Here is a 12,150-nt window from a genome sequence, read left to right on the forward strand (position 1 = left end):
CGCAGCCTGGCTTTCTGCATTTTTTCCAGTTCTTCGTGTCAACTATGTCTGGCATGTGATTCACACTGCTTCTCCTTTTGCTGTTACATGTCATGGGAGTGGGATTGCACCTCCTTTTGGCCACATTTACTTCTCGCACCACTGCAAGGTAAGTGAGAGATCAGTGACAGTGACCTTAAGAAAAGGCTACAAGCGCCAAAATTAAGTAAGACTCCACAGCCAGGTCAAATCCCTGCCATGTTCTATACAGAATTTGTAACTGTGTTACCTCCCATGTTAATAATAATACACCACAGAGACTCCAAACAAACTATTGTGTCCCGTGTTCGAAGCAAGGGCAAGTCACACACGTTTACAAGAAGCAAAAAAGCCGCACTACCATCCGATACCCTTGAACTGACCTGTTGCAGGATCTTGCAACACATTTTGAGCTCAAACTCAATGAGGCATCTCAAACAGAACAACATTTTCCATGTCAACCAGCACATATTCCAAAAATATAAGTCATACGAAACCCAATTCATACCTTTTTCTTGTGGCATCCAAAAAACTGTGAACCGAGGCATTAATAAAGATGATAGTAGTTCTTGACTTCAAAACAGCATCCGACTTAGCAATACACCATTGTTTATACACAAAAGTAGCATCTTATAGGGGTATCAAGCAAAATTTTTGACTGGACTTCCTAGTAGGGAGGAAGCAGTATGTTATCTAGGATGAATACTAATAGATAGAAGTAAAGTAACTTCAGGCATAAAAATGGGAAATATGCTGGAAACATTGTCGTTAATTTTGATGGGGGAAGATGGCAAAATAATGCACAACAGTTTCATTACCAAAATGTTTAATAGGTAACAAAACCAAAAATCATAAATAAACTTACATATTTTACCTACTTTTCATCACAGTCACCAACATTCTAAATACGTGTCTCTATCATGCTACCAGCTTCAATATGTCTTGTTCACAGAAATCCATTTTGTCGGAGTATAGTCACCTGCGGACTGCTGATTTCACTTCCAGATCTGTAGCAAAGCATTGGCCAGTCAGGAATTTCTTCACAGGACCAAACAGAAGCAAGTCGGACGGTGAAAAGACCGGACTGTACGGTGGATGCCGGAGCATCTCCCATCCAAATTTGGCTATTTTCTCACGAACAAGAGAAGCGACATGGGGGCAAGCATTGTCACGAAGAAGTTTGACACCGTCAGCATTAATGCTGTGGCGTCTGTCACGAAGGGCACGACGCAACTTAACCACAGTTTTACTTAGCCTGCAGCATTCGCACTGGTCCTGCGTTCGGCGAAGTCCACCGATAACACACCGTGTGTATCCCAGAACACTATCACAAGCACTTTCCTAGTAGACCGAGTCACTCTGAATCTTTTTTGTACAGGAGAACTAGCGTGTTTCTGCTCCACAGACGCCTGTTCGATTTCAGATGTGTAGTGGTACGCCCACGATTTGTTGCTAGTGACAACTCCTTTCACAAAGTTGTGCCCTTCTGCAGGGCAATGCATTATGTGATCTGAGCTCGTCGTCATTCATCGGGCCTCATCGTCGTCTGTCACTTTCTTAGGGGCCCGACGAGCACTAACTTTACGAAATTTAAATGCACCACGAACAATATCTTACACCGCAACATAAAAAAATTTTGAACTTCTGTGATAAGTTTTGCAGTTGCACATGTCAGTCGTTCAAAATTGCTGCCTCAATGGCTCAGACATTCTGCAGGGTTGCAGCTGTTACCGGCCGCCCGTTACGGGAGAGTCACAAAGATTCACACGGCCTTTTAGTAGAGCGCACACCAGCTAGAGACATTGCTATGGTCTTTCCCGTGCACAACGGGCATGTCCCTGTGAATTTCATTTTGTTTATGCCCTTCGTCCCACAAATATCGAACTACACTTCGCTGCTCTTCACAAGTTGATGACAGTAACACATGCACCACGTCTGCTTCACAGTTCGGGCTTCTCTCGCTAGACCCACACGCGAAAATGAAAGACAGCCTCGAGTGCAAACTTCAAACTATATCACCGTCAGATTCTGACAATTCAGCTGCAATACCGAGGAAGAAAAAAATGGTGTTACTTATGCATCAGCTCTCGTATACTGATTATTTTCAGACAATATCAATAGTAACCTCAGATGTCTTGCAGATGATGCAGTTATCTATAATGAAGTACAGAAGGTAGCAAAGTTATTAAAAATGACAAGAATGTGCTAAATCCAAGTGACATTAAAATAAGCTTGTTAATTATATGTAATAGGATAAAGGAATCAACAGACACAGGCACATAACAAATAATTTTCTTTATTAAATACACACAGATTTCCTTATCACAACAGAGCTACCACGTCCACTGAATTAATCTGTTTTTGCATGGCGTGTTTCCGCACAACGCCAACCAACTGTGATGGGCACCCAATAATTTAGGGTCGGTCAACTTAATACTTACAGTAAGAATGGTCAAAATTGACATGCGTAGTCAACATTTCACTGCCAACTTGCCTCAGTGAATCTGGAACATTAGGCTTCTCAACAAGGTTTGGTTTTCCAACAGTACTATTTCCTTTATCAGGCATTCGTTGCACTTTCGTCTCATCACTGCTGGCACAATGCGGAACTTCCCTACTGACGTAAAAGTGAGTTAGTGATAACCAACGGTCCACTTCTTTGTCTATGATGCCTATTGTTTCCGCACTCAACTCACAGGAATTTACATAGTTCACCAGCATCTGTAATTTAGCTTTTAACTGCCTCGCCCGAGCACCAATTTCCTGTCGATCATTCCGTTTTGTAATTGGCGACAAACTGACAGGAGCCTCCTCTGTCGAAGTAGTTTCCCTCCGTTCCACTGCTGCACTGGAAAGTAATGGATACATCATTGAAACTACACGAACATACTTGCGTATGTTCAAAGTAAACAGTCGAGACAACAGAAAGTGTAAGTAGGAACACACAAATTACAAATACGACAAGAAAGTTTACAAATTAGTTTACACTCAAGGTGTTTAAAAAAAAAAATGGCGATGCCACAGTGTGACTAGAACTTGACAAAGTTGCATAACAATATTGTATTCGAGACCTGTAATCAGTAGCAGTTCAGTTAGTAATAGTGTATCCAATTACACACCTTATCAACAATATCAACAGTTGTGTCGGCACTGCCCACATCCTGGCATGCAAACGGTGGCAGCTGGAGCCAAAAACTAGACAGTTGGAGAATTTACTTTTAGAATCCATTACTGGCTGGTTCACTCACCAAAGCCATGGAGCAAAATATGATGTTAATAGGTTGAAATTTGTGTACAGAAGTACTTACTGACGAGCATACACGTACCTCGAAATAGCACAGACAGTTCTCAGAATGTAGCGAGTAAACCCAAATCGTGTGTAATTTAGGTTCACATCTAGGGATATCTGCCACGTCACGTGAACAGAACCGGTGACTTCACACGGGCAGACAATTGGTTGGCGGGAATAATTTGTTGCAAAACTGATCAAAATTGACGTACAAATAACACTGTGAGAACAGTGCAGTCCTGTGAAAGAACTGTGTGTCAATTTAGTGAAAGTTTCATTACAACTGTCACATTAATCAGTAATGTAGCACCCACTAATTCTCTCCGTATTGAATGGTATGCTGACCAAACATTTCAACTTGGTTGCTGTTAACATAGGAGGAGGCAGCCACATAGTGGTAGGTTCTTCCCTTTTGAATTAAATAAAGCTCGGTCTTTCTCGTATAAGATATTTCGATCCCAGACTTAAGAATACACTACGAACAGAGACTTTAGGAACACGGCAAGGACTACCTAGAGCATTAGTAGGCACAAAACAAACTCTGCACGGACAATGATATTGAACTTCCCAATTACAGTAGTAGCGAGACAGATGCTACAAAAATTCAAATCGTCGAGCAATAAATTCAATGAATTCTTCGAAAAGTTGCTGAAAATACAGGGTCACAAACTGGTCCCTCAAAAGCAGATCTGATAAACTTACTTGGACAGGCAGGCAACTAATGCGTATTCCACCACCAGACACCAGTTTTACTAATTTGCATCTTACAAAGAACACGAAAATCATCAGTCACTAAAACATAGTAACACTTCTGGTTACAGTGGTATCTCAACCAAATTACTAAAATCTTATCCTGACTTAGTAGTGCCTCCCTCGAGTTACTTCTGTAATCAATCAACGAGTTGAGGATTATGTGCTGCAGGACCAAAGCTTGCAGTAGTTAAGCCAATAAATAATAAGATGGAAAGCTGAAAGGAAACCCTTGTCAAAAATACTGGATTTTTAGCTGTTGTGATTTTTATGTTCAGAATTAAATTCTGAACAATTTTATACAAACAAGATTTCTGTTAATAAATTTGAGTGACTTATGACAGGCTGAACATTGGTGATGAAATATACATATCAAAGAAAGTTCCGCATCACCTCAGTTCTGAGAGATCCGGAACTTGTACAGAAAATTGGAACAGAGATCAACATAAACATCATTTCCGCCCTTTTTACTGCTGTTGAAAACCACACACTGCACATTGTACCACCATACAGTGAGACCGTCAGAGGTGATGGTTCAGATTGCTGTACACGTAGGTACCTCTAATACCCAGTAGCACGTCCTCTTGTATTGATGCATGCCTGTATTCGTCATATCATACTATCCACAAGTTCATCAAGGCACTGTCGGTCCAGATTGTCCCACTCCTCAACGAAGATTTGGCATAGATCCCTCAGAGTGGCTGTTGGGTCACGTTGTCCATAAACAGTCCTTTTCGATCTATCCCAGGAATATTAGACAGGGTTCATATCTGAAGAACATGCTGGCCACTCCAGTGGAGTGATGTCATTATCCTGAAGCAAGCCATCTGCAAGATGTGCACGAAGGGGGCATGAATTGTTGTCCACCAAGTCGAATGCCTCGCCAATATGCTGCCAATACAGTTGCACTATCAGTCGGAGGATGGCGTTCTCATATCGTACAGCCGTTACTGCACCTTCTGCGACCACCAGCGGCATATGTCGGCTCCTCATAATGCCACCCCAAAACAGCACGGAATCTCCACCTTGCTGCACTCGCTGGACACTGTGTCTGAGGCATTCAACCTGACCGGGTTGCCTCCAAACACGTCTCTGACGTTTTTTTGGTTGAAGGCATACGCGACACTCGTCGGTGAAGAGAACGTGACGCCAATCCTGAGCAGTCCGTTCAGCACGTTGTTGGGCCCATCTGAACTGCGCTGCACAGTGTCGTGGTTGCAAATATGGACCTTGCCACGGATGTCGGGAGTGAAACTGCCCATCATGCAGCCTATTGCGCACAGTTTGAGCCGTAACATGACGTCCCGTGGCTGCACAAAAAGCATTATTCAACATGGTGGCGTTGCTGCCAGGGTTCATCTGAGCCATAATCTGAAGGTAATGGTCATCCACTGTAGTGGTAGTCCTCGGGCAGCCTGAGCAAAACATGTCAAAGGGTTCAAATGGCTCCAAGCACTATGGGACTTAGCATCTGAGGTCATCAGTCCCTAAGACTTAGAACTACTTCAATGTAAGTAACCTAAGGACATCCACACATTCATGCCCGAGGCAGGATTCGAACCTGCGACCGCAGCAGCAGCGTGGTTCCGGACTGAAGTGCCTAGAACTGCTCGGCCACAGCAGCCAGTGAAGTATGTCATCGACAGTTCCTGTCTCTCTGTATCTCCTCCATGTCCGAACAACATCACTTCGGTTCACTCCGAGACGCCTGGACATTTCCCTTGTTGAGAACTCTTCCTGGGACAAAGTAACAATGCGAACGTGATCTACCTACAGTATTGACCGTCTAGGCACAGTTGAACTACAGACAACATGAGCTGTGTACCTCCTTCCTGGTGGAATGACTGGAACTGATCGGCTGTCAGACGCAGTCAGCTTAATAGGCGCTGCTTGTGCATAGTCGTTTATCTTTGGGCAGGTTTAGTGACATCTCTGAACAGTGAAAGGGACTGTGTCTGTGATACAGTACCCACATTCAACATCTATTTTGAAGAGTTCTGGTAACCGGGGTGATGCTAAACATTTTTGGTGTGTGTATTACTCTCAAAATGTTCTTTGTCAAATGGCACGGACTTGTTAAAGTTAACATTACACATTAAGTGGTTAACCTCTTCAGACAAGTAGCACATTATAGTGTTCAAAATTTAAAAAAATAAACTGGTCTCAAATTGAGAAAAAGTAGTGTACCCTGTACAGCCTTTATTTATTTATTTATTTATTTATTTTTTCTTTTCTCTGTGTTACGGCAGGGATCCTTTAGACAAAATTTTGATTTTGAAGTCATTAATGGACTCAAAATAACATGAAATTTTGAATTAACAAAATCCCAAAAAAATAGATCACCGAGATCCCATACTTTACAATGGCCAAAGAATTTGATTTTCTAGTTGTAAAATGCGTGTGTGCGTGGTTTCAAGATCATTCACAAACAGCATTTTTGCCTATTCTTTGGTTCTGGAACACCCAGCTGGTAAGCTGCTTCCTCAGGATCTTCATTGCGTGAGTGGTTCTGGTTCTACTTCAAGACACAGAATGTCTTTTTATTCCTCTTTGCAATTCATTCTTATGTCTTTTTAAAAATATAATCTTTTCGTTGCTTTGCCATCCCTGCTTGAATTATTACAGCAGGAAACCAAATGGGTCCATTTTTTTGGGGAAAGTTGTGAGGCCAAATTCATTTCCATCAATGACCGTTTTGCAATGTACTACCTTTGTAGCTAAGAATGGACTCAATGAGGAGGTTCTTCATTACCACTTCTATCCTCAAGACATTTAACCAATCATGCATTATCACAAAAATTTCAATTTTTTCATTTTAACAGCAACAGCAACAGCAGTAGGCTTAACGTGTGTTGTAAGTGTAGGTGTTTGTGCACAGTAATGTCAGCTGTCAGCTGGTATATTAGGGCTGCCAACTGCAAGTAAGTCACATTTGTAAGCATTTATAGCTCTCATATAGAAAGGGACCACTTGTTTGTTTGGCATTATCCTATTCAAAAAAATAAAGAGCTGCTCTCAGAACCTTAAAAATATCTATAAAATCTGGAAGATGCTATTTTGTGAAGCATTTCATATGCAGCTGTGACAGGTACAAAAGGTAGCTATTGTTACACCATTGTTATTTCCTCATAACGACAAGTGATCCCTTTTTAGAAGACTGACATTTTTTTATTTTAATGATATTACTGACTCTGTAGGTTCAAACAACTTTCAAATTGCTACGTGTGTGCACAGAACGAAGTAAATTACTACTGACATTATCGAATATTTATGCTCGTCCCGAAAATTTTACATCTCTGACAAGAGGTTCCCTTTTTGCTTTCCGTCTCACATACGTAAGTGGCGATACGCAACTCGTCTCTAACTACAGAATAACCTCCCTCTCCCTCACGTTATCAAAATTTTTTCAGGAAGCAACTTACAACAGAATACTGAGCCACCATTATGAGAATAACTCCTAAGGGAACAAAAGTTCTCCTCCTCTCACCGATAGCCGTAGTTTAACATTAGACAACTGAGGGTCACATTCATTGCGCCAGTAAGTGTGCAATCACTTTAATGCTGACACCACGAACACATTCAATACACCATCCATTAATGGAAATGCCAGAGGATTGTAAACATCTGCATTAAAATCACTGTTCCTTACTGATGAGACAGCCGTTTGACACAGCCACCATTACATTTGATCCGTTTCATTGCGGATCGTCTGCCCCAATGCCACTCACTCCGACCTGAAGCTCTCTCTGTGGGCACCACCCTGCCGAGGCAAAGGCCACCCGGCAGAGTAGCCGTTGCCCAGAGTCCCGGTACCCCGAAGTGGACAGGGCCCTACTCCTCGGTCGATACAGGGAGATCACAGCTGAGGTATCGGCAGTGCGGTCCCCGCCTCGCCTACCACCGAGAGGGTACGTGACGACCCCACCGTGACGGGTCGGCTACTGTGCTCGATTTTGGGTGCAGAGGTAGATCCGATCGATTGGTAGGTGCAAAAGGCAACAGTCCAGAGTGGAGAGGTAGTGCACCGAGTAGGGTGTCCTTCCCCAAATAACCCGCACTTCGGTACAATTTGGAAAGTGGATGTCAAGCCCAAAAAGGGGACCAGAATTTAAATAGCCAAAAAATGTGAGGGGAAAAAGGCATTACAATGAAAAAAAGTGAAAATGCAAAAAGCTTCTAAAGTCCAAAAACAGTCACAAGACTAAGGTAAAAAAATAATACGAAAGATTTCTATTAGTCACCTCTTATGACAGGCGAGGAAGGGTTGCGGGTCCATTCTAGCCCCTTACACCACAGGGAGTTAGGTGGACCGGATAAAGGAGGTCTGACACGATATTAGGAGGTACCTCACGTCTTGTCACCTCAGCGTACAGTGTCGACACTCTGCAGTACGGCAACCGGAGAACAAAACCTGTCGACATATTTCGACCCCCGTGGAAGTCTCACACTAATGTGTGAAAAAGAGTTATTGTTCTTGTTCTATGCCAAGTAACTTGACACTTCTATCTGTACTGTTGCCACGTATAAGTCACACAGCTACGAATGCCCACAAAACGTCAAAATAAACTTTCTGTAGACTTTTTTAATTATCAAATAATATCGAGAAAGATTTTAAATTACGAAAACCTTCTGCTCTCAAGTGGTAAAACTGTACTGCTTCTCAATAGAGACAATCATATCACTAAAGTTCAAATACAGCAAACATTCCAGTCAAAAATAACCCGTAGGTGCTTGACAGAACATGGCAACAATGATGTTAAACAGAAATCACTTCCCCAATACTCTGCAAATATTATACAAACTGGCTTTCAGCTCCTTTGGCCATCATCTGGTGACAACAGAACACCGATACAATGAAATACGACTTACACAGATATTACATACGTAAGACACAAAAAAATAATGAGGTAGCTAATATTTGCAAAGGCATGTCTTACATTTAACACAACAGCTGAAAAATAAAGTTGAATTTACAACTGCAATCTATTATTTGGATAGCTGAAACTGAAATTAACACAGGGGGAAAAAGAAATTGTGGTTGGTCATTTAAAACGGAGAGGTCAGCTTGTGCTTTTCTTAACAGTGTGTGACACTTTTTTTCTCAAAGTAAATTCTACGGTTTATTTTGTGCTGCAAGATGTTTCACAAAGCTCGAGTCTGTCTTCCTAACTGTCCAGCTTGAGATAACCTGGCTGCCACAGCTCTGCCTGGCTGTAATACTACACCACAGCACTTGCTGGTGCTTTCAGATGACCCACTCTGTACAAAGGGTTTCACCGTATCTTTACTAATGAATAATAATTTAATTGTGCTCTTATCGTAGACTGCAGGTCTGTAGTTGTGAGGCTATCTGAAATTCTGCCAACATATGAGAAGCTGCACACGTTCTTGCAATTATTGGCTAGCTCCTGTTGGCCAGTACACAGAAGTGGTGTAATCTGATGTGTTTTCTTTATCCACAGAACATTATCAATCAGGTCAGAACTACACACATTACCGAAAGTGTGAAGTTTGATATTCTGTAATTTGAAACACAGATTGAGATAAGGGAACTAACTGGGAGTCGTGCACCACGGAATGGAAAGCCACCTATCTGTGACACACTGAATTCTGGGAGCTTGCAGGGATTATCATATCTGTAGCTATGTTTTTTCTGTAAGTACTAAATAAGTGTGCCACTGATGTAATGTCCAAACAATTTATAGAAGTGCCTCCCAAATCCACTGCGAACTTCACAGAAGTCGCCACCGACGGTCGCTCCTGCCTACGAATGTCTAACTTGACTCACTCTACCACCTGAAAGGTCTCCTTCATTATTAATTGATGAAATATCTTGTACAAATCAATGAAGGCAACTCACTATATAGCTGCAATGTTGAGTGGTTGGTGAGCACATAAAACTAAACTGAAAACATTGCTGCGTTTTCTGACAATTTTCTTTTATCAAACCTAACTAATGTAAAAAACACACATAAAGGGGATCTTCCCCTTTACAACTGGTTGCTAAATAAAGGCCCAGTAGATATCTATGGATAACACATAAGATACTGGACTTCATTAATGAAAGGAGTAAATACAAAATTATATAAACTGAGTAAATACAAAATTATATAAACTGACAGAAATCTCAACATAATCTATGTCACTAGGTACTGAACCCGGTAGTAGGAGGTTGCCCTTCTAACACCTTCCATGAGACACAAAACATTGATTTTCAATATTCTATGTAATACTTGACAGAATTAAAAACAATTAAATGCTGTCATGATCCACTCATTAAAAGGAATAGTCTAACACTGAAGGCTTAAGAGTGTCGTCTTCTTTTGCTCGTGCCTCTGACCCACGGTCGGCACAGTTAGGGTCGGATTTGGCACGGTTCATGTTAAGGGGTGGCCGGACGCCCTTCCTGTCACCACCCCGTACCACCCGGGGTGGAATTAGTGTACCCCAGCTGTCTGCGTCTAGAGTAATCCGTGAAACAGTACGAACGTGTTCAGATGTCTGCGAGTTGTGTAACTGAGGCGGACCGTGGAGACTGGCCCGGTATTCACCTAGAGGGATGTGGAAAACTGCCTAAAAAGCACATCCAGGTCGGCCGGCATACCGGCCCTCTTCGGTAATCTGCCGGGCAGATTCGAATTAGGACCGGAGCCCCTACCCGAGTCCGGGAAGCGGCGCATTAGCGCTCTCGGCTATCCTGGCAGGTCGAAGGTTTAACACAGTAAGACAAGTATTACAGCTACGAAGTGTACGTGTGTCTCGAGGCAGTGTAGTTCACGGCACGCAAATTGCCCCGACTGTGTTCGTGCAGTATTGGAGAATGAGAGGAGTTAGTGCCTTACGACTAGCTTAAACATAATTTCTCTAAATATCTTCTACTTACACACCGAATGTAAAATGATTAGCACATTAACTCATTAATCAGATATTTGAATTTATTTAATATGTGACAGTTCAATTCTTTAAAGATCAGGAGTTTCCTGGTAATTCTTTAATAAGAAAACAAAAAGATCTGACTGTGCGGCAAATGGAAAATTCAGAACGGGGTTTACCAGCTTAACTACTAATATGAAATGCTAAAAGCCTTCGTGTCAGGCTGATGTTTTCTTAGCTCGAACTTATTCGGCTATTTAAAACTGAAGAAAGACCTGTAAGGTAGCAACTTAAGAAGGCACCTGAATAAACTGAAGGAACCAGAGGTCGTATAGAGTTTCCGAGGGGGAATTGAAACAACTGAAACTCCAGGTAAGAATCTCACCAATACAACGCTCGAGACCTACCACAAAGATGACTCACCGAGTTGCAGGCAGGCACAATGAACGAATTTTGGCCCTCACTGACCAATACCTCTAGCCTCCCATATCAAAGAAACGAACCAGTTCGTCCACAAATTCTCCACCGTTGCCACCCCTTTACCTCCGGGATCCCTACTCGTCACTGTTGGCACCACCTACACTCCAAACCCCCTACCTCATTCCTCATACACCTTACTACCTCTACTTTGAAGGGGATGTATACAAACAAATCTGTGGCACAGCCACACGCACCGACACGGCACCCTACTATGGCAATCCGCTCATAGGCCGTCTAGAGGAGACCTTCCTCGCCTCCCAAAATGCCGAATCCCTCGTCTGGTTCACGTTTGTTGAAGATATCTTCACTATCTGGACTCTGGGTCGAGATACCCTATCCTCAATGGTTCACATCTATCTACATCTACATCTACATCTACATCCATACTCCGCAAGCCACCTGACGGTGTGTGGCGGAGGGTACCTTGAGTACCTCTATCGGTTCTCCCTTCTATTCCAGTCTCGTATTGTTCGTGGAAAGAAGGATTGTCGGTATGCCTCTGTGTGGGCTCTAATCTCTCTCATTTTATCCTCATGGTCTCTTCGCGAGATATACGTAGGAGGGAGCAATATACTGCTTGACTCTTCGGTGAAGGTACGTTCTCGAAACTTTGACAAAAGCCCGTACCGAGCTACTGAGCGTCTCTCCTGCAGAGTCTCCCACTGGAGTTTATCTATCATCTCCGTAACGCTTTCGCGTTTACTAAATGATCCTGTAACGAAGCGCGCTGCTCTCCGTTG

General features: G+C 42.6%; 1 protein-coding gene across 6 annotated transcripts in view; it reads right to left on the reverse strand.

Moving 5' to 3' along the window:
• Positions 1–2,318: 2,318 nt before the first annotated feature.
• LOC126108465 (uncharacterized) overlaps positions 2,319–12,150 on the reverse strand; it is a 170,789-nt gene continuing 160,957 nt past the window's right edge. For 4 of the 6 annotated variants that reach the window (XM_049913707.1, XM_049913706.1, XM_049913704.1 and 1 more), the window contains one exon: positions 2,319–2,866. In XM_049913707.1, the coding sequence (XP_049769664.1) occupies positions 2,449–2,866 (418 nt within the window). In that variant the 3' untranslated portion in view covers positions 2,319–2,448. The remainder of the gene's footprint in view (positions 2,867–12,150) is intronic. The other 2 variants (XM_049913709.1, XM_049913708.1) reach the window with 1 other exon arrangement.

Source organism: Schistocerca cancellata, chromosome 11 (genome assembly GCF_023864275.1).
Source record: "Schistocerca cancellata isolate TAMUIC-IGC-003103 chromosome 11, iqSchCanc2.1, whole genome shotgun sequence".
Lineage (NCBI taxonomy): Eukaryota > Metazoa > Arthropoda > Insecta > Orthoptera > Acrididae > Schistocerca > Schistocerca cancellata.